Below are 23,701 nucleotides of genomic sequence, written 5' to 3'. Positions count from 1 at the left end.
ATATCAATACAGAATTTTGAGTAATAGGAGAATTAATTTAAACTACAGTACAGTAACGTATTTCCCATATCCCTCAGAAGTAGTGCAAAGGCTTGGGGGAGCTGGGGGTCATGGAGGAACTGAGGGAGGGGAAAGTAAGTGCTGGTAAGGAGCCTGGGTGTGAACCTGGAGGGTTGTTGGGTGTGAGTGGGAGAAGTATGGAACAGGTTTGTTTGGGGGTGGAGAGGGATATTGAGAGAATTGAGGAGACTCCCCCATACAGATTCTGGCTGACCGTTAGCCTCTCCCATTCAGTCAGGCACATCTGGCTCCATTCTGATGTATCCCTACACCCCCACTCAGCTGCCCTGTCCCCATGTGTTCCTGCACCCCCACTCAGCCACTTCTGCCCCCATGGCCCTGCACCCCTTTCCCCCCATCTGCGTGTGGCCCTGCACCCCCACTCCCATTCAGCCTCTGGCCCACTCTGTCCCACAACTAGCCCTTCTGAACCCCAGTCTATGTGACCTCCCAGTAGCCCCGTGTGCCCTGCTCTTTTGCCCCCTCCCCCAAATATCCCGTGCCTCACCTGACCCCACGGGAAGGGTGTTGTGAGGAACGTAGCTTTTCCTCTTCCCTACTGGCTGCTATGACTGGTCCAACAAAAGATATTACCTCACCCACGTTGTGTCAAAGAGAATCTTCACATTTATAGAATGCTTTTGTAGAAGGAAGGTGTGAGTTGTACATTTAATTTAATGAATTAGAGAAATACCTATTGCTGTGATACCTATGTAGTTTGTAACGTGACTTTAAACTCAAATTAAATAGTTACCCAAGGTGAATGGTAGGCTACCATTAATCACTATGTCCCTCCATCCTGTCTCAGAATATGTCTTTTCAGCTTGATTTTACAAGGTGCTGATCCTGTAAAGCATGTGCCTAATGCCATTGATTTCAGTGGAATGACTCTGAAAAGGATCAGGGAGTTATAATGGATCACATATTGAATATGAGCCAACAATGTGATGCAGTTACCAAAAAGGCTAAGATAATTCTGGTGTGTGTATAAGACATGGGAGGAAACTGTCCTGCTCTGCTCTGCACTGGTGAGGCCTCAGCTAGAGTACTGTGTCCAGTTCTGGGTGCCACACTTTAAGAAAAATATGGCCAAACTGGAAAGTATAGAGGAGAGTAACAAAAATTATCAACAGTTTAGAAAACATGACCTTTGAGGTGATGGTGAAAAAAAATCGACACGTTTAGTTTTGAAAAAAAAGATCAAGAGAAGACATGATGTCAATCTTCAGATATGCTAAAGGCTATTATAGAAAGTTTGGTGATCAACTGTTGTCCATATCCACTGAAAGTAGGACAAGAAGAAATTAATGTGATGTGCAGCAAGGGAGATTTAGGTTAGTGTACTGACAAACCAGCCAACCTGGGGATGATCCATAACAATTTAACAAAAGGCACTGAAATGTAATCAACTTGTGTGAATTTCAAAGAGATATACTAGACTAGCAATCGTCAACTCATTTATTTGTAGTAATAAAAATCAAGGGTAGATGCTAAGGGCTGGGCTACACTGGGGGGGAGGGAGTATAGATGTACCCTAAGTGTATTTGTGTGTTTACCTATATCTTGTTAGAAGTTTAATAATGTACCGAGATTAGCTTGTAGATGCTAATTCCCTTTCATGTCTTAATTGCCTTATATCATGCATGCACATGGTTCTGTTAACCTTAAGATCAAATATATAAGATACTACAGGAAACTAATAGTATTATCTATGTTGTCTTCAGCTTAACTATCTATGCTATAATGAAGTACTGACTGATTGCCTTATGTGAATGAATGCAACTAGTTTGCCTGTATATGCATAGGAAATAGAAGATTAGCTTGAAAACAATGGTCCACAGACAATATGCACTGCCTATTCTTCCTGGGGGAAGGTCCTGTTTTGACAAGAGGCTTCTCAGTTTGCTAGAGAGCTATAAAGGGCCTGATCCTGCTATCTCTAGTCTGCTCAAACTTTGAGCAGGGAAAGGATAAGTCATAAGGTGGAGCTCTTCCAAATAATTATTTGGAATATCCTGGAAACTGCATGGAAAATCTTTAACAGACATTGCATCTAAGCTGCCTTTGGATTCGGACCTGAATCCAGAAAGACTTTTATAAATCAGTAGCCTCTCCATCTTTGCTATGAAACTGTCCTGAGGACTTGACACATATTGGTATGCATATTGATCTTTTAACCATTTGCAACTCTCATTCTTTTTCCTTTTATTATTAAACCTTTAATTTTAGTTACCAAAGTTTTGGCATCAGCATAATTATGGGTAAGAACTGAGACTCATATTGGTCTGGGGCTAAGCGTCCGATCCTTTGGGATTGGTGAACCTCACATATGATGAATCAGATTTTCAGTAACCCCTCACTATATTAGATTGATCATAAGTTTCATGGGCTACAGTGGGACAGGGCTGGCAGGGGGGCTGGCTGGGGCTGGATCCCTGCACTTCCCAGCACCTTGCTGCATTCCTCAGGGGTGGGAAGAGGCGGGGCTGGGGCAGGGCAGAGGTGGGGGGTCTGGGGAAGGGACGGGGCAGGGGCAGCAAGCAGCTGCACAGGGTACCAGGAAATTTGTGTTTGGGTAGGGACAGCCCTGATTATAATGATAGTTGAGCACTGAAATAGGCTTCAAAGGGAGGTTGCGGAATCCTCTTCATTGGACGATCTTAAGACCAGATTGTACAAACACCTGTCAACAATGGTCTAGATTTACTTCAAAGAGTCTGCTAGCACCTTAAAGACTAACACATTTATTTGGGCATAAGCTTTTGTGGGTAAAAAACCCCACTTCTTCAGACCCACTTACTGAAGAAGTGGGTTTTTTACCCACAAAAGCCTATGCCAAGGGTAAGCAACCTATGGCACACGTGCCAAAGGCGGCACACACACTGATTTTCAATGGCACTCACACTGCCTGGGTCCTGGCCAGCGGTCTGGAGAGCTCTGCATTTTAATTTACTTTTAAATGAAGCTTCTTAAACATTTTAAAAACCTTATTTACTTTACATACAATATTACAGACTTATAGAAAGAGACCATCTAAAAACATTAAAATGTACTACTGGCACACAAAACATTAAATTAGAGTGAATAAATGAAGACTCGGCACACCACTTCTGAAAGGCTGCCGACCCCTGGCCTATGCCCAAATAAGTCTGTTAGAGTATGGCTACACTTGAAACTTCAAAGCGCTGCCGCGGGAGCACTGCGAAGTGTGAGTGTAGTCGCAGCACCAGCGCTGGGAGAGAGCTCTCCCAGCGCTGCACGTACTTCACCTCCTCATGGGGTTTAGCTTGCAGGGCTGGGAGCGTGGCTCCCAGCGCTGCGGCACTGTTTACACTGGCTCTTTACAGCACTGTATCTTGCAGCGCTCAGGGCAGTGTTTTTTCCACACCCGAGTGAGAAAGTTGCAGCGCTGTAAAGCGCCAGTGTAGCCATGGCTTTAGTCTTTAAGGTACCACCAGACTCGTGGTTGTTTTTGTGGATACAGACTAACCAGCTACCCCTCTGAAACTTCGATTTACTTTGTGCTGATTCTGCTCAGGGGGCTGACTGTGATTACTAAGTCCCCCTCAGTGCCACATTTCTATGCTTCTGTGATTCTCTGCTTAAAATTCAGAATGTGCTTAAATACTCTACTAGCCAGTAATTAAAGTAGGTAGCGCCTTGCAGGCTCCCGTCCCACTGGGGGACGTGCTGCTGCTGCAAGGCATTAATGCTGTGGGCAGCTGCAGACAGCGCAACACCCCAGAAACCCCACAAGGCAGCAGAGCCATGACTGCTCCGATGCGCCTCGCGGCGGACTCGATCGAGCCCAGCGGAGCGCGGCTCTACCAGCCCCAGACCCTTCGCCCCGCGGCGCGCAGCGGAGCACTGAGAGCTCTAGCGCTTCGCGTACTGGAGCAACGCTCGCGAGAGGCAGGCAATGCGATTTAGGCGCGCAGCCCCGCCCCCAGCTGAAGCCGCCTTTTTCAGAACTTGGAACACTCACTCACGCGCCTCCTGGCGCCGGCCTGGGCGGGGTTTGACGTTCCTCCCCTCCGTCCGTATTACGTCACTTCCTGGTCACGCGCCCCCTTGCAGCATTGTGGGAACGGCAGCGGGAAGATGGCGGCGCAGGGGGGTGGCGGGCGGATGGACTCGGACCTGTTGCTGCACCCGGAGCTGCTGTCGCAGGAGTTCCTGCGGCTCACCCTGGAGCAGGTGCGGCCGGGGGGGACCCCCCTCACCAAGCCCCAGCGAGCCCGCGAGGCGCCCGGCACCGCCTGGGCTCCCTGGGCAGGGAGAGCAGAGTTGGAAGAGCCCTGCCCGGCCAGTGAGTCTCGCGCCGGCCCCCGCAACCAGTCCGTGCCGCGCGCCAGCCTGAGCCGGGCTCGGGGCCGGCGGAGGGGCCGCGCAAAGAGCCGGGGAGGTCGCTGCTGTAACCCAGCTCGGGTCCCTGCTCTGGTTGTACCCGTGACGGTTAGAGCCCGTTTCACGCGGGTCGATGCTTCCCTGTGAAACGGCCCTTGCAAATAGCAGGCAGGCTCTGGAGAGGCGCTGGCCTCCTCGGCGCTGGATAGAGTCAGCTTCCATTATAGCGCTTTATTTTAGCAACTCCTTGTCGCTTCGGCTGGAAAACTTGTTCACCTTGAAAGCTGGCAGATTGATTAGAAAGTAAAAACATTTGCACGAAGTTAACTGGGAATTCGTCAAACTGTTGGGTTATTGTAAACCTACATTATTTAAAATGCCCTGATCCGAAAGAACTTTAAATACATTTATTAATATACATTGTTGCTGACAGAGCTCACCTGCTGCTCTAGTTGAGGACATAGTGGTTTATTCACCAGCAGTTTAACTGGAAATATAATTTAGTACTGTTATCCTTAACGTGTTAAATCTTACCGTGTGAGTAGGTACCTTGAATTTTAATGTGCTCTCACATATAGAGTTACAGACATAAAGGTTTACAGGTTCAAGGCCCATATGTGTGGGAGGGTATGTTTCCTTCTCTTGGCCCTGGCCTACACTGGGGGAAGGAGCGGGGTTGACCTAAGATACTCAAATAGCATAGCTGAAGTCAGCGTATCTTAGGTTGACTTATCTGGCCGTGAGGTGGTGATTTGACCACTGCTGCTCCGTCGACTCCGCTTCCGCCTCTCGTGAGCTGGAGTTCAGGAGTCGAAGAGCGGGTTTGGGGATTGTTTTATCTCCGTCTAGATGAGATGCAATAAATCGATCCCCAATAGATCGATCTCTACCCGCTAATGCGGCAGGTAGTGAAGACCTGCCCTTGATTGATTGCATCTTAGAAAATCAGCATTTAGCTATAGATAGCTACTGGAGATCTGCCTTCTGCTCAGATGGTAGAAGCTTGTGTTTTAAGAGCTGGGGAATCAGGACTCCAGATCTAGGGACTCAAAAGACCACCTGTGTGATTTTTATGAAGAGGTAGTAGCTTCTCTACAGATAAGGTTGCAAACCCATTACAAGGTTGACTTGATCCCTTTTGAGAAATCCTCATGATTTAAAATGTTTTGCATTGAGGTTAACTAGAATGTGCTCTGAAAATTATTTAAACCCATATTTTCAGAGGAGCTAACAAGGGCTGTGATCCTGCTGTTGGGTCTATGCAGGTACATCCTTAAACCTGCGTGGAGTTTCACGCATGTATGTATTGATTTGCAATGTTCTGTAAATCGCCTATTTTATTACTTGTTTAAAATGTTAGTTATGCTAAATTAACTGTTGAAGAAAATGAAGCGCCATTAAAGTTATTTGCTTTTGAAAGTTTCTCCTGTTAATAGTGGCTATGTTCCTTTTCCCACAGAAGAACATACTAGTTGACAATAATGCAAAGATCGACAAAGATGGCCTCACTAATCTCTATGTTCAACATGCCATACCATTGCCTCAGCGGGACTTACCTAAAAGTAGATGGGGGAAAATGATGGAAAAGAAAAGGGAGCTAAATGAAACAAAAAATGATCGTAAAAGGTAATTCAATTGTGCTTGTAACTCCTGGATAGCCATTGGCACATTTTGGAAAACATAATTAGGTTGATCTTTTTCTACTCACTTCATAAAATGTGTAAATTACAGTTCTTGTACATGTTGCTAGTACTTGCAGGGGATGCTTTGTGAGATACCAGAATGTGTTACCATAATGGTGACCCAGAAGGGGACGAAGTTCAATTGTAGCAATAGAACACTGATGATGATAATACCTAGTTCTTATATAGTGGTTTTTCATCAGTAGATCTCAAAGCACCTTGCAAAGGACTTAACATTATCCTCAGTTTACAGATGGAGATAGACAAGGGATGAAAAGCTTAGCACTTGTCATTGTTAATAGTAACAACTGTTACTTTTAACAACTACAAGTAATAATAGTAACATTACTATTACTAATTGTGGTTAGTTACTATTAACGTGTCTCAAAAATCAACATCAAGGCATAATATAGTTACCCTATATCATTCACACTCAGTCAGTTATGTCTACTTTACAGAGACTATATTCATGTAGATACCTTGCCATAGCTATGCTGGCATAACCCTGTAGTGTTGGTGCAGCATTGATGGAAGGGGTTTTTCCATCAGCATAGAAATACCACTTCCCTAAACAATGGTAGTTACGTTGACAGAAGCATTCTTTCATTGATGTAGCTTCATCTGCATTGGGGGTTAGTTCAACATAGTTACACCAGTCAGGGATGTGGATTTTTCATACCGTCTGACTAATGTAGCTGTGTTGACCAAATTTTTAAACAGTAGACCAGACCATAGTAATTTATGCTTGCTCGTGTGCTAGGAATTGAGTAAGGGGCTTGGACACCAGTCTGCAACAAAAGTATGTTTGTTGTACCTACCGGTAATTCAAGACCACTTTTTGAGTTAAATGGTTCTTCTCTCATATAAGGCCTTAAACTCAACTTTGATCAGAAAATAAAGTGGTCTGAAAACTTTATTTTATTTATATTTCAGTTCTACGCTATGGTCCTAATTCTGTAATATAATGTTCATGGGAAGAGCTCTATATCCATTCCAAATCTCTGTGATTTTAATGGGTTTCCCTCTGCTTCACATTAAAGGTTCAGAGCCTCAGTTTCTGACCGCTTTATGTGAGTGCATTAGATAGTTTCTTTATGAATACATCTAGTTATCTGACTGTATTTATGCACTCCATAGTACTTCAACCAGTGAACAGACATAAGCATGCAATAACTGATCTCATATATCAGCAGTGTTTTGAAATAGCTGAACAGGAATTGAGTTTTTGGTACAGGCATGCAGATGAGCACATCAAGAAACCTACATTTCTTTAGAATTCCTGTACCCAATTTTACCACTACATATAGCTCTTATACTTGAGCAGAGTTTGAGTTTGCACATTAGAAATAATTATGATAGTACAAATAAAACGACTTTATAGTTAAACACATTTTATAATAAAAAGTAATGAATATATGGAGACCAAAGAATAGAAATAGGCCCATTTAGATAGCCACTCTGTGTTTTTTTGTAAGGGTTGCATTGTTAAGATTATTTTACTAGTGTTTAATATATTGTATGTTGAAAGTGCCACTTACTTTTTAAGTGCTTCCTACTGATTAGCTCAGGGGTGGGCAAACTACGACCCACGAGCTGGATCTGGCCCCTGAGGGCTTTGGATCTGGCCCATGGGATTGCCCCTTGTGGTGCCACAGGCCCCGCGCTGCTCTGCAGAAGCATCTGGCACCACTTCCCTGCGGCCTCTGGGCAAGGGGGAAGATGGGTCCACGCCTCCAGGCACCGCCCCCCGCAGCTCCCATTGGCCGGGAAGGGGGAACCAATGGGAGCTTCAGGGGAGCTACCTGGAGGCGCGGTAAGGGCAGCGCACGTGGAGTCCTCCACGCATCTCCCCCAGGGGCTGCTGCACTTTAAGGAATGGGCCTGAGGAAAGGGCAGGCATTCAGGGAGCCTGCCCTGCCCCAGTGTGCACCATAGCTACCCTGGAGCCTTTTTAGGTAAGTGGCACCAGGCTGGAGCCGGAGCCTGAACTCCTCTTGCATCCTGCCCTCCAACTTCCTGCCCTAAGTGCCCTGCCTGCACCTTGTACCCCTCCTGCACCCCAACCCCCTGCCCTGAGTCTCCTCCCACACTCTGCACCCCTCCTGTACCCCTGCTCTGAGTCCCCTCTTGCACTCCTGTACCCCATCCCCCTGCCCTGAGTCCCATCATAAACCCTGCGCCCCTCTTCTGCCCCAATCCCTTGCCCTGAGCCCCTTTCTGCACACTGCACCCCCACCCACACCCTGCATTCCCTTATGCACCCCAGCCTCCTGGCCCGGTATACAATTTCCCCATCCAGATGTGGCCCTCTGCCCAAAAAGTTTGCTAACCCCTGGATTAGCCACTATTAGGCAACTTTTCAGTAGTTAATCTGCTGTTCATGTTCAATGCTTAAAAATTTTTGTCTGGCTAGTATTTTATTGGGTTATCTTCTTACTGCCAGCATTTATGATGTTCACAGTGTGGAGAGGGTAAGAGACAGGCTGCTGAAGGCTTTTGAAAGTTCTAGACTTAGATCAGTTTTGGTAAGTAAAACTAAAATGGATATAGAGAAACTTCAGTTATTGTAACACCCTAGTGAGATGACTCAAAGTAGTTCACACACCTTTTAGGAGTGTACACTGTCCTCTCCTCCATGGCTGTTGATGACCTTTTAGTAGAACCAATATGATTCTTCTCTGCATGAGAGGGAGCAGAATTTGGGGAGCTTCATAACCATCCTCTCTGTGCTGTAGAGTTGAACTCCTCCAGACTGCCTGAGTGTTGCTGGGAAGAAGGGTTTTGTGAGTGTGGGGGATGAATCTACCAGCTATACCCCGTAACACAGTATGGAAGCTGCTTCAATGATAAAGCTGAGTTGCTGCCAAAGAGTAGCTTGCCTGCTGTGGAGCTTGGAGTGATGGAGTCTTGCCTCATCTTGCCAGACCTTGAAGAAATCCCCAGAGCACAGCACAACTGTCTAGACTGCGTGCTGGGGCTCGGAGTTGGGTCTTAGTTTATACCTCTCTGTTTCAGGATATCAGTCTGTAGGCTCAGAAAGACAACACTACATCGGTTTGCATTTTGTTCACTTTCAGCAGGTAATCTTCACAACTTTAAAAATTATGAATTGAATTGTTTTTGAATGAAAATTGAAATTCTGCAGAAACAGAGTTCCCTGGTTGCCCAGAAGAAATTTCTGCTTTGGTGGCTTCCTTAGGAATATGTTATTTATAAGATATCACTCTGTCATTTTGTGATAACAAAGGTGTTGTTACTCCTTAAAAATACAATATGAGTGATCCCCACAGTAGTAAATACCAAATATCCTGCCTAAACATATATGTAGCTCCTGAGTGTCAGTATCCACAACATGGAGTATTTAAAGCGCAGTCCTTAACTAAGGAATATCTGCTACGTCTTTAGGCATGTTAAGGAAAGAGACTGAAACAGATAGTATAGCTTTATATAGTGGTTTATGGGGGTGGACATTGAAGATAACTATTATGGAGTGCATTCAAGATTAGGGTGCTGTTGTTGGGAATAAAAGTTGTAAGGAAAAATCCACAGTGAGTGTTAGAGATTAACTCACTTGATTTGTGTGTGTGTAGGTTGCTTTTATTAGGCTCTAAGTATTTTGCTTATTTAAGTGTTTAATTTAATGGATTCATTAAACACAATTGCTGTGTAATAAGAGGCAAACCTGATGGCCAGCTTTGATGCACTGTCGGTTAATGTTGTCCTGTGAGCATGGATACATGTGTGCTCCTCAGCTATTGTTCCTTTCATTTGTAAAGAAATGTTGGTAGGTGTTATCATCCATGCATTTAAAGGCTGTCAGCAACTCCATGTTTAGTGGCTGTTCTAATGACGTTGTAATTGAATCAGATGAGTGTTACGACCTGGTTATTAAACATGTATAGTTTTAAATATGTAAAGTATATTGATTATTTACTTTTAAATAACCATGTATATCTAAACCACTCATATGTATAGTCACCTCAGTGGTACTTATATTATAAAGCAGGGGTCTCAAACATGTGGCCTGCGGGGCTCTTGTGTGTGGCCCGCCAAGCTCCCCACCCCTCTACCTGCCCGTGCGATTGCCCACTGTGGCATTGCGAGCCCTGCGCCACAGGCCAGGGGGGGCGCGTTCAGGCCGGGGGGAAGGAGGTAGAGGGCTCTTGCATTGCTCCTTCCAGGCACCACCCCCTGCAGCTCCCGTTGGCCAGGAACAGGGAACTGCAACAAATGGGAGCTTCGTGGGAGGTACCTAGAGGAGCGGCAAGAGCAGCGCACACACGAAATCCTAAAGGGGGGGCCCAGGGGCTGCAGGGACAGGGTTCCAGCTGCTTTCTGGAATGGAGCAGTGCAGGGCTAGGGGCCTGCCCTGGCCACAGTGTGTGCCGCTGCCACCCTGGAGCTGCTTTAGGTAAGTGACGCCAGGGTGGAGCCTGCACCCCAGCTCCCTTCCCTAAGCCCCCTTGCCACATCCCACACCCCAATCCCCTGCCTTGAGCCCCCTCCCACATCCCACACCCCTCCTGCACCTCAACCCCCTGCCCTGAGCCCCCTGCCCCATCCCACAGCCCTCTGCACCCCAATTCCCAGCCCTGAGCCACCTGCCGCATCCTGCACCCCTCCTGCACTCCCTGCCCTGAGCCACCTGCCGCATCCTCTTGCATCCCACTCACCAACTCCCTGCCCTGAGCTACCTGCCACACCTGGCACACCACCTGCACCTCAACTCCCTGCCCTGAGCCTCCACCGCACCCTGCACCCTTTCTACATCCCCTGGGGGCAGCATTGGGGTGGGGACTTTGGGGAAGGGGTTGGATTGGGGTGGGAAGAGGTGGGGCAGGGGTGGTGCCTAATGGAAGGGGTGGAGTGGGGGCGAGGCCAGAGGCAGCAAGGGGGAGTGTCAGTGCCCTCGTGGTCATTTGAGTTTGAGACCCCTGTTATAAAGTAACACTTTATTTGAACAACTTCTATGAAATACGTCACAAATATAAGGTATTGTCACAAATGAAAAATCAGCAAACTGAATGGTTGACACTGCAATCTATTCATTAATTTACAGATATTCAGGTTTCCTGGTGATTGTGTCTTACCCATGTCCCTGAGGTTTAGAATTCTTTTAGTCCTTACTTCAGTATGTGTAAAAGGATAGTTATTTAAAATCATGTTAACTTTTTTGCCACTTAGGCTGTTTGTTTGCCTTTTGAATTATCTTTTGGATCAACACAATTTTACAGTGTTCCTCTATTTATAAATAAAATTTTAATTAGCCTGACCTGATTGCATGTAGATTGAAAAGCATGAGCAATTCCAGCAAAAAATAAATTAGACCCACTATTTTGTCTCAGAAACAACTTATTTCAGAAATAGTGTTTTGTTTTTTTGTTGTTTTTTTTTTTAGGGGGGAGGCACGATATATTTTCACTACCAGTCTGTCTAGCCCCCATTTGGGCTTTCTCACCGTAAGAACCATGAACAAATTCAGATGTTAGGAGCAGTGATTTTTATAAAATTTCAAATTGCCAGTGACTCTTAGATGAAGAAGGCAATTCACAGTTCCTCAAATATTTACCTTATATCTGGAATAAATTGTATCTGTTTTGATACAGTCAAATCCTGAAATAACTCTAAACAACAATATTAAGGCTCTGCTAAATTTGACAGTCGTATTGTTTGGAATGAATTTAAATTGGCTAGCTTGATATTTTTGAAACAATTGCTTTAAGTTAAATTGGAATGAGTAAAATAGTTTCAGGAAACTACATTAACAAATATTGCCAGGTTGGGCTAGATTAATTTTTTGAATTGTCTATTTACATTGCTTATATCTTGAGTTACTAACGGAACTCTTGATAGTCTAGTTTGTATTTCTGAGAACTTTAAAACTTTGTATTTTCAGTGTTACAACTGTGGAAGGCTTACGGAAACGGCCACTAATTGTATTTGATGGCAGTTCAACAAGTACAAGTATAAAAGTGAAAAAGACAGAAAACGGAGCTACTGATCGCCTAAAACCTCCTACAGCTGGAATCACTGCTGATACTTTTAGGAGATCATCTGTTCCTTCAAACGCCTCAACATACATTCCAGCCTCCAGTTTATCACAGGAGGCTAAACTGGAAACTAGGAAGAATGAAGCTAAACAGAACAGTGTTCCAGTGACTAATAGCATATTGGCTAATCTGAAGTTGCCACCTTTGACCTCTGTAGCAGGAGCTGCTGTTGTGAAATTAAAGAGAGCAGCTCCAAAAGAAGAATCTGAATCAGCGGTATGTATGTTCACACCACTGTGTAGTTTTGTTTTTGTTTTTTGCAAATCTTTTCCTTGAGCATATGAAGGAGCAGATAGGTCCTCAGATCTTTATATTGAGAATCCATTATAACTGTTGTATTTTAGTTTTATCTTGAAAGTCATTTTATATAATTTGGTATATGCATTACTGTAGTACGTACAGTATGGTTGGCAAACACATAACGAGACACATTCCCCTGAAAAGTTTATAGTGTAAAGAGACCAAACAGACAAAAGGTGGGAGGATAAACAGAGGTGCAGATAGATGAAGTGACTTGCCTAATATTGCATAAGAGCTGCGATTAGAACTCTGGGCTCTTGATTCCCTGTTCTGTATCTTATCCATTAGACTGCCCTCTCAGTAAAATGCTAATTAATAACTCGTGTTGCAGAATCACCTAGGAGTCCCAGTCATGGGCTAGGATCCTATTGTCTGGATACCTTTCAAACAAAACAAAAAGATGATCCTCATCCCAAAGATCTTACAGTCAAAGTACAAGACCTGAGACAACAGGTGATTAGATGAATGGGCACAAGGCAACGATGAGATAATACTAGTCAGTATGATAGTCAGCTCTCTCAGCACATCAGCTGTCTAACTGTTATCAAGTTGCTTTTGTAGGCACTGTTACCCAAGGTTTTCAGAATCCAAAACTGTGGATTAACTGTTTCACTCCAGGTGGTCTCACAAATAAATCGATCTGATGAAAGATTGATACAAGGAAGTGTGCTCTTATCTAAAACTACTATTTATTAGATATAAGTGTGCACACACACGAGCAATAGGTTTACAACATCCAAAATAATTACCTACAATCTGAGATGGTATTGAGTAATTAGCAGCAGGTCAGCAATGGCTGGTCACATCCCTGCCAGGGAGTATGGTGTCAGGAAAAAATCTCTCAGGATAGCTTCAGCAAACTGCTCCAAAGGACGCTCTATTATCTAGTCTTTTTATAACTAAATTCAGAATACATAGTTCATGACGGCCCCCAATGGGTCATTACTTCTAATTTCAGTCAACTAGTTATCAACAAAACATTCCTAGCAATCTTAGCCATAATAAACTTCTATATCAAAGGCACCCAAGCTCAAAGTCTCCATCCACTTATTTTCTTTGTTTTAGAATTTTTTGAATCTTTTCTCCCTTCCTGTTCTGATTAGCAGAAACTGCAAGCCTGCAGCTAGTATTTGACCTTCTCCCAAAAGCCCTCCTTGTCCAAATTAACCCTTTTATCTATGTGGTGGTCTATTATTGTGTGACTGAATGCACACAATATGGCTGCAATTAGTTTGATCAAATTCTGGTGTAACATACCCCTCAATTCCGGGGTAACAGCATCACAGTAAAGAAGGGATTTGAAGGAGTACAATGAGGTGGTTTTATGGATGTAGTTGGGGAGCTCCTCATGCATGAGGAGCAAGATGGGAGAAAGCATGAAGGTGCTTGAGAACTTAACAAGTGGGCAATCAAGGCTGGTGTCATTGGCAGAGCAGAGGCAGGAGTTAGCATTGCGATAGCGTATGAGAGATGATAGGTTAGGGAACAGGATGTGAAGGGCCTTGAACTCCATGTCTTCACTTTCATGTTTGGTGCACTGGAGAAGTAGGACCCAGTGCAGTGGTACAAAGAAAGATTCCAAGTGACAAGCTGAGGAAGTGATCTTTGCAGCAGCATTTTGAGTGGCTATGAGTGGGGCAAGAGAAAAAACCACTCAAGCCTAGAGAAAAGGATGTTGCAGGAATCAAGACACACATTGTTGATGATCTGTGTGGAGGGAAAAAAGGCTATATTTTTAGAGATGTTATGCATTAAGAATTGGCAGGATGTGAGGACCTAGAGACGGCAATGCTCAAGATAATAACCAGGTTACAAGGATTGAGTGACAGGGGGAAAAAGGTGGTATTGTCCACAGTGATTGAGGAGGAGGATGACAGGAGGGTTTGAGAAGGAAAAGACCAAGAATTTAAGTTTGGACTGGGGGCAGATAGGCAGATTTAAGAGTTGTAAGCCAGAGTTAGATGCTAGTTGAATTTGTATACAAATAAGATTACCCAAGGACAAGGTGTAAAGGAGGAAGGGACCACGGATGGGACCCTGTGAAACCCCCACAGAAAATTTGAGGGTGGATAAGGAGGATCCTCCAAGTGACGCACTGAAGGAGAGAGGGTGAGTCCCATGAACTGAGGGAAGGCAAGATCTTGAGAAGATAAGCATAGGCAACAGTGCTGAAGGTAGCCAACAAGTAGAGGAGGCTGGAGTGCTGGTTCTAACCATTGACCGAAAAGAGATTATTAGAATCTTTGAGAACTGGTGCAGTGGAGCACAAAGGGCAGAAGCTAGAATGAAAAGAGTACATTACATCTGTTTCTTAGAGCACTACTGTGAGGTAGGTATAGTTTATGTAACTTTTATCCCAAAAGAACCTAATTTAAATCCTTTGAGATAAGGGCCAACATACAGGGATACTGGCTGACAACAACGAATTACTTACCACTGTAATGTGGCTACATTTGGGTGAAACAGCAATGTTTCATGGGAGTTCAGGGAAGGAGTGGAAAAAAAATATCAGATTTGAACTGCAGAAGGAATTTAGGTAGGCACAGTGTAATTACTGAATTAAAATGTTCTCAGGAAGCCACTTTTTCTACTCTTAAATAATGCTTATCTCTTAGGGATGCTTGTTTACTTTTCAGCCTGGGTGTGTGATTCCCAGCTCGCGGAGACATACATTAGCTCTGATTGAACCAGCGCACTAAAAACAGAATATAGCTGAGTGAGAGGGGCTAGTTGCCCGAAGTACATGCCTGTGGTCTCTGATGCTGCTATGACTACATTCTATTTTTAGTGCGCTAAGTCATTCAGAGTTAACATGACTGTCTCCTAGTGCTGAGACTCTCACCTCCAACTCAGAGCATAGACCTAGCCTTATAGCAATTTTCATCCACTTACCGAAAAAATCTTTCTCAAGGGAGGCCAAATATAATAGGGTATCTCCATTTTACAGATGGGGAAATTGATTTCTGAGGAAAATGCCGTGGAATTTGAGTGCTCAGGGACTCATTTGTATGTGTTTAATCTCAAAGGCAGCTCTTTCAGCAACACGTCAAAGCCTGGCTGAAGCACTAGATCAATACTGAGCCAGCAGGAAGAGTACCACCTTCTGAAAACATCACTAAACTACTGCAGTTTTCTTTAGAGATCTTTTAGATACTGCCCGTGTCCAAACTTAAATGGTTTTGGAATTTGTTTGGTTCACAGCACAGAGGTGCTGTATGGTATGGTTTTGTTCACCTATTAAATATTTAATAGAGCTTTCCATTAATTGCAGCTAACTCACATGATTAACTCAAAAAATTAATCGCCATTTTAATCGCACTGTTAAATAGAATACTAATTGAAACGTATTTTGGATGTTTTTCTACATTTTCAAATATATTATTTCAGTTACAACACAGACTACAAAGTGTACAGTGCTTACTTTATAATTTTATTACAAATATTTTCACTGTAAAAATGATAAAAAAAATAGTATTTTTCAGTTCACCTTATACAATACGGTAATGCAATCTCTATCATGAAAGTGCAACTTACAAATGTAGATTTTTATTTTTATCTTTTTGGTTACATAACTGCACTCAAAATCAAAACTTCAGAGCCTGCAAGTCCATTCGGTACTACTTGTTCAGCCAATCACAAAGACAAACAAGTTTGTTTACATTTAAGGGAGATAATGCTGCCTGCTTCTTATTTACAAAGTCACCTGAAAGTGAGAACAGGCATTCTCATGGCACTTTTGTAGCCAGCCTTGCAAGGTATTTACGTGCCAGATATGCTAAACATTCGAGTGCCTCTTCATGCTTCGGCCACCATTCCAGAGGACATGCTTCCATGCTGATGACACTCGTTTAAAAAAAAAAAAAAAAAAAAAGCATGAATTAAATTTGTGACTGAACTCTTTGGGAGAGACTGGTATGTCTCCTGCTCTGATTTACCTGCATACTACCATATTTTTCATGTTATAGCAGTCTCGGATGATGATCCAACACATATTCGTTTTAAGAACACTTTCACTGCAGATTTGACAGAACATAAAGAAGGTACCAATATGAGATTTCTAAAGCTAGCTACAGTACTTGAACCAAGACTTACGAATCTGAAATGCCTTCCAAAATCTGAGAGGGACGAGGTGCGCAGCATGCTTTCAGAAGTCTTAAAAGAGCAAAACACTGATGTGGAATCTATAGGACCCGAACCACCAGAAAAGAAAATCAGCCTTCTGGTGGCATCTGACTCAGATGTTGAAAGTGAGCACGTGTCGGTCTGCTCTGCTTTCAATCATTACTGAGCAGAACCTCTCGTTAGCATGGATGCATGTCCTCTGGAATGGTGGTTGAAGCATGAAGGGACATATGAATCTTTAGTACATGTGGCACGTACATATCTTGCAACGTTGGCTACAACAGTGCTATGTGAACACCTGTTTTCACTTTCAGGTGACATTGTAAACAAGAAGTGGGCAGTGTTATCTCCTGCAAAAGTAAACAAACTTGTTTATCTGAGTGACTGAACAAGTAGGACGGAGTGAACTTGTAGGCTCTGAAGTTTTCCATTGTTTTATTTTTGAATGCAGTTATTTTTGTACATAAACTTTACATTTATAAGTTCAACTTTCATGATAGAGATTTTATTACAGTACTTGTATGACATGAATTGAAAAATTTCTTTTGTTTTTATAGCACAAATATTTGTAATAAAAAATACATACGAAGTGAGCATTGTGCACTGTTCTGTGTTGTAACTGAAATCAATATATTTGAAAATGTAGAAAACATCCAAAAATATTTAAATGATAGTCTTATTATTTAAGTGTGATTAATTGTGATTTTTTTAAAATCACTTGGCAGCCCTAATTTAAATACATTCATGTTCAGAGTTGATTACTGTTGACATTCTTGAAATCAAAATCTTTACTGCATCTTAGATTATTTTGTAGTCTGTTAACAAAAATAATTTAGGCCCCAGTTTAGCAAGATAGTTAAGGATGCACTTAAATTTAAACATGAGACATCAGTGTAAGTACTCATGCTTAAAGTTAAATATATGTTTAAGTATCTTACTGAATCAGGCTGTAATGAATGAGCAAATGGTTTAATGAACATTACTGTTAATTAATCAATGGCTTCAGAGTTCCTAGAAGAAAAGTATAAAATAAGAGTTCATGTTGCTTGGTCCCTGAATGACCACATTCTATCAATACAGCCCAAATTCCTCATGCAATTTTAATTTGGTAATACTGTTTTTTACTTCCTCTCCTAGATTCCTTTGTAGTATTGGTTGTACGGGAAGTGATTCCTGTGTGCATTTTTAAAGGATTGTATATAAATGGAAGATATCTTAATTGATGATTTTAAGAGGGGTGTATTTTCTGTTAGAATAAGTGACTTCCTGTTTTGCTGAAATTTGGTGCACAGGTTGTTGGTCATGAGCAGACTTTTTCCATAATTAAAGAAAACCATGTACAGCAGGGGTCGGCAACCATTCAGAAGCGGTGTGCCGAGTCTTCATTTATACACTCTAATTTAAAGCTTTGTGTGCTGGTAATACATTTTAACGTTTTTGGAAGATCTCTCTAAGTCTATAATATATAACCAAACTACTGTTATATGTAAAGTAAACAAGTTTTCAAAATGTTTCAGAAGCTTTATTTTAAATTAAATTAAAATACAGATCTTATCAGTTTAGTGTGATGTTTTCCCTTGCTTTCTCATTGCTGAGTTTTCCGATGTCAGGCACATATTTGGATACTTTAAGCTGCCCACAGGCTTCTGAGTGATCAATTGTTAACCAGCTCCAAGAGGGACAGAGGACAGATTTCATGTGTGAAAATACCTGTTCTCACAGGTATGTGAAGAAAATTGCGTTTGCAGTGCTTTCAGCCTTTGGATCCAAACAGTTAAATTTCACTGGTAGGGACATCCAATAGGTCAAAATATATGCCTCATGATCTCTCTTGGTAGCATCAAGTGCACTATGCAGATCCACAAACTTTGATGTCCACAATTCTGAGCTTTTTAACTGAATGAGTTGCATTTCGAAATCTTCAGCAGACATCCACTGAAACACAGACAAATCCAAGTTGCTTTCGTTGAACTTTTCAGGTTTAATTAGAAAAGAAAGCATTGAGCCAAATTGCTGGAAATCTTGAAATCTGTCAGAAAAATCTGATTCCAGTTCTTGAATATACTTTCCAGTCTCATCAACATTGACAGTGCAACGTGTCGATAGCTCTTTTATGAGTTGGAAGTAGTGGAAAGTAGAAATTTGAATATCCCTGGAAAAAACTGCTAGTTTCACAACAAATGCTTTCCAGGCTTTATAAAGATCCAAAACTGCTAGCCTTGCACCCTGGAGACAGAGGTTGAGTTCGTTTAGGTGAGTGGTGATATCAGTTGGAAACATGAGCTTACACAGCCATTTGTTATCATCCAGTTCAGTGTAGTTTTGTTCTTCTTCTGACAAAAAGGCCTTGATTATATCAAAACAGTTTACAAAGCGCACCAAAACCTTGCCACAACTTAGCAACCAAATGTTGCTGTGAAGTGAGATGTCATTATAAGCACTGTCCATCTCGATCAGTGCTTGAAATTGTCTGAGAGTCAAAGGAGATTGAGCAACAAGGAAATTCACAATTCACACCACTGTATTCATAACATTATTAAGCTCTGAATTAGAAATTTTAGCACACAGGTTTTCTTGATGGATGATGCAGTGAAATTTGACTGTCGGACGGCCAATTTGATCTTCAAGTAACTTTACAAATTCCTTCTGTTTTCCAACCATGACAGGAGCACCATCTCTTGTCACACAAAATATTTTTCTGATTGTCAACTCTTCGTTCTTCAAAATGGTTTACAAAACTTAGTATATCTTTCCCCCTTTGTTGTGCCATGCAGGGGTTTTAGGCAACAAAGTTCCTCTTGGATTTCATCGGAAGCACAATATCTTGCAAAAACTGCCAAATGTGGATCTTCCTTTATATCCACACTCTCATCAACTGCAAGACTGAACACTGCTGTGTCTTTCAGTGTAGTCATCTGCTTTTCCTTAATGTTTTCTGCCATTTCACTTGTGTCTCAACTGTTCTGGCAGAGATGGGCAGTTTTTATTCTAGATACTTGGCAAATTATTGAACAAAATCTCCGAACTGCTGAGAAAAACTTCGTTTATATATTCCCCATCTGTAAATGGCTTTCTGTTTTTTGCAATGCACTGTGCAATCTTGTAATTGCCTTCTGTAGCTTGATTTTTTTTTTTTTACTTACACTTTTTGTTTTTAAAAACACTGCTTGGCTTCTCATAGGCTGCCTACTGCCTTTTTGTTGATTCAGTCTTGTCTGCTTCATCAAGAAAGGTTTTCTTGTGCTTCATTTCAAAATGCTGTTTGACACTTGATGTGCGACAAAGACTTTCATAACAGAAAGCACAAATAGCTTGGTCCATCTTTTCAATAAATCCAAATGCGTCTGTCCAAGCAGCCTGAAATGATTGGACATCTAGCTTCGCTTTCTTAGGAGCTGCCATTTTGTTAAATGTACCCTTCAACTCTCAGTGGGGGAGGAATGATGATAGAAAGCAGGCACAAGGTCAAACGCAGTGTGGTCTGATATAAGCAATTTTAAGATGGGGGTGCTGAGCTGCATCCCCCTCTTGCCTCATGTGCAACCCTCATTGTACCAGGCTGGGGACAGTGGGCCACAGATGGGAGGCTGCAGAGCAGTGATCCAAGGCCAGGAGCAAAGCCCAGCTTGGCCTGCTGGGACTCCAGGCTGAAAAGCAGGCTGAGCAAGGCTGGAGATCCAGACCCCCGTTGGCAGGAGTTCAGCTCCTGGAACCCCAGCTTGGCAGCTGAGATGAGTGGAGCTGGCAGCTAGTAGGGCTGAGCAGGGCCGGAGGCCTGGACCCTATCTGGCAGGGGGCCTGTGGTGGAACTCCAACCAGAAGCAAGGTGAGTAGGACTGGCGGTGGGACCCCGGTTGGCAAGGGGCCAGCAGTGGGAGCCCCAGAGCAGCCGTGGGCTGAGGGGCTCAGCCCGCCCCTGCTCTGGAGTTTCGGCCGCCGGCTCCTGCCAGCTAGGGTCTTGGCCCGCTGTCAGCCTGGGGTTCCTTCACCCAGGCCAGCAGTGGGCATTGAGTAGGACCGATGGTGGGACCTCGGCTGGCAGGAGCCGGCAGTGGAAACCCCAGAGCAGTGGCGGGCTGAGCGGCTCGGCTCAGCCCACCCCGCGTGCCATCAATAATCAGCTCATGTGCCATAGGTTGTCAACCCCGATGTACAGAATAAGGTGGTAAAGAATCGTCACCATACGAGAGACGCTGCTGTTGGGACTGTTACTGTGCAGCATTAAACTAGCAAAACAGTTTTAACATTGGTCTTTGTTGAGACTTAAAGCGGCACATCGTTCCATTAGTATGAAACCCAGCAGACTTCCTGCATATTGGTGCTTGCCATTTCAGGCACGCTGCTACTTGCTTTTAAGAACCACTCATGGTGTTGGTGTTAATTTCTAAAGTGTCTGGTCTGTGTCCTGATCACCTTAAGGACCATCTCTCTTTGCAACTTCCCAGTGTCTGAGATTAGCTCAGTTGCTGCTCACAATACCCAGATTTGCACTCTCAAAGTTTGTTGTCAGCATCTGTGTTGAACTGTACTTGAGTCTGGATCCTGCTCCCCTGTTTGGTCTGCCAGAGCTGGTTTGACTTTCAGGGTATGGTGCAAAGTCCAGGCATTTGCCTGTCTAACCAACTGGAGACTGTTTCGTAGTTCCTTCTTATTTTTGATGACTGTTGGAGATTTGATTTGGAGGTTGTCTATATTTGCTGCCAATTCTTATAAACTTCTTATTTTTAAATTTGCAAGTGCACACAGAGGCTTAAGCAATGGGTTCCTCATTTATACGTGGTAGTGGGAAGAAATACCTTTTTTCTCTAGTTGTAATTTTTCAGCAGTTTTACGCAGGTAATCTCTTGTTTGTTTTTTAGAACAGAGCAACATTTTTAAGATTCTTTAATTTTTAAAAATTAGATCTAATTATATTTAATTTTTTAGAGTAGAATATATTCCTGTACTTGCTTTAAAACATTCTTCATGGATCAAACTTTAGTCAAAAGTTCTTATGTGGTTTTATTTCTAAACTACTCATGTTTTTCTAGTAAGAGGGATACTTTTGGTAAACCTGCTCACCACAACAAAAAATGGATGAGTTTGCAAGAGGTTAGATTTATCACCCTTTATAGTTCTCCTGCTTGCTTTTTCACATTCTGGGTAAGCCTGACATTTTAACTTCCTCCAGAAGATGGCATCAGGATGTTACTATAATGGTGTGTACAGTGCTAAAATGCTTAGCTAACTCCCTCTGGATATTGTACAATAATTACTAAATATTGTCTAGTGCAGCACATCTAATATTAGTTGTATACTTTCTTCTATTCCAGAATGATCTAAAACCTACAGAAGCAAAGAAGAAAATCCAGCATGTAACATGGCCATGAATTAGTGGGGGTCCTGGAAATGTAAATATATCATTCCTGTAGTTCAGAACAGTTGAAGTACTATTCTCTTTAAACTATACAGGGATTCACATTGTTGTGAAGTGTTCTTAAATTTGAAAGCTCTCTAATATAAAGCTGGAATCATAGTCTCGCCAATCACCTTAAAAGTGTCTACCTTCTTGCACTGAGAGTGCATTGAGACCCTTCCAAAGGTGGTGGTCATACGAGATACTAAAAAAAACTGCTTTTGAATTTTCAAGTATACTGTAGTTCATCTCCTATGTGTCTCTACAAAACACCTTTGTGGGCTTAAAAATGTTCATATTTGATGCTATACAGTTAAATTCAGTTTAGTAGGTCATGTCCTGGCTAAATACCCAACACAATTCTTGAAGTTCCACGTTGTATGAAAGATTGTGCATCCAAACCCTGTTTGGGTTTCAGAAGATAGTTAAACAATATAGTATAAAATCATCCCATTGACAGATTTTATTCTAGAGAAAAAAATATTTTTGTTACACAGAACAAAACTACAGACTTGTATTTGTATTTAAAATACAAGTTGTTAGTAATAACAGATGAACTATATAACATCCTTGCTTCAAACTGAAGCTTCTATAGTCATTTGAGATAAAAAATGCACATGGAAGCACATTATTAGAATCTATTTTCAGTATGAATCTGAGGAAAAATAATGAATGGATTAGTGCAATGCTCTTATATACACACATCTGTGTGCGTGCAACAAGTTTCTATTGTTATCCCAGTTACAATAATTCTTGTTAAAATAAAGTGGGAAATCCCAGAATGTGGGCCAACTCTCTCCTCTCATCAACATGTAAAGAGGCAACAATCACTGCACTGAGTTAGAATAGTATACTCTTAACAACGTCTAGCCTCTTCCCTGCCTGTGACAGTTTTAAAGTAAGATTGTTGGCTTTTCTTTGAATCCCAGTGGATTTCATTTGGATTATTACTTGTGTGGTGTAACACACTGGATCTGGTCCTATGTCCATTAAAATCAATGGCAAAACTATTGATTTTTGGTGGTTAAATGGACCTGATCCTGCACCTACTTTGGGTGTATATGGTAAATAGTAAAGATTCTATATGCAAAAACTAATATGAAATCTGTGTTCCTCCCATATGAAAGCCTTTCATCGCTTAAACATGAAGAATATCCTTTTTCTGGCTTGGAACCAGTTGAAAATGCTGTCAGCAGCGATCTGAAAGCTTACTTAGAATTTTTTAATGTATATGTATTGAAAATATGAACAGTAGTCTACGTTGGATATGGCTGAGACAAGTTTCCCATTCCTTATTGTGGAATCAAAGGCACTTCTGAATGCTGTAAAATAGTAAGAATGATGTGTGTTTTTTAAATACTGTGTGCTCGTCTCCTTTTACTAAACACTAAAATCTGTGTGTAGGTTTTACACTTCAGTACAGAAAAGTTTCACATGTTGATGTACATTTTGTATGTAAAGAGTGGTCTTTTAAGTAGTTTTATCCTATTTAAATAAACTGAATTAAAAGTAATCTTTTCAGTAGTGTAGATCTATTTTGTAATGTAATTAAACCTGTTCAATTGAAATAGTGATGTTGAAGTGTACTCAGTCACTGAGACTACTTCCTAAAGTTAAGTATGTGCATAAGTGTTTGCAATATTGCAGTTGTAATTTGGTAAATGTTACACCTCTTTTTTTACTAAATAATCCCATAAATCTAATTTAATTTTAGAACACCTGTCACAACAATTATTGTGATATCT

General features: G+C 42.2%; 1 protein-coding gene across 1 annotated transcript; it reads left to right on the top strand.

Moving 5' to 3' along the window:
• The first annotated feature begins 4,127 nt into the window (after positions 1-4,127).
• C1H2orf49 (chromosome 1 C2orf49 homolog) lies at positions 4,128-23,469 on the top strand. Its single transcript, XM_030569761.1, has 4 exons — positions 4,128-4,257; positions 5,867-6,033; positions 11,986-12,355; positions 21,874-23,469. The coding sequence occupies exons 1-4, from the start codon at positions 4,162-4,164 to the stop codon at positions 21,928-21,930; spliced, it is 690 nt and encodes a 229-aa protein (XP_030425621.1). The 5' UTR covers positions 4,128-4,161; the 3' UTR covers positions 21,931-23,469.
• Positions 23,470-23,701: the final 232 nt, after the last annotated feature.

Source organism: Gopherus evgoodei, chromosome 1 (genome assembly GCF_007399415.2).
Source record: "Gopherus evgoodei ecotype Sinaloan lineage chromosome 1, rGopEvg1_v1.p, whole genome shotgun sequence".
NCBI lineage: Eukaryota > Metazoa > Chordata > Testudines > Testudinidae > Gopherus > Gopherus evgoodei.
This window is presented reverse-complemented; position numbering and strand designations above follow the sequence as displayed.

Bases quoted from the DNA above. Each gene is read 5' to 3' on its own strand.
- C1H2orf49 (XM_030569761.1), top strand. From the start codon at position 4,162: ATGGCGGCGCAGGGGGGTGGCGGGCGGATGGACTCGGACCTGTTGCTG. The intron at 4,258-5,866 runs GTGCGGCCGGGG...CTTTTCCCACAG, and splicing joins TGCGGCTCACCCTGGAGCAG to AAGAACATACTAGTTGACAA. The intron at 12,356-21,873 runs GTATGTATGTTC...CTTCTATTCCAG, and splicing joins AAGAAGAATCTGAATCAGCG to AATGATCTAAAACCTACAGA.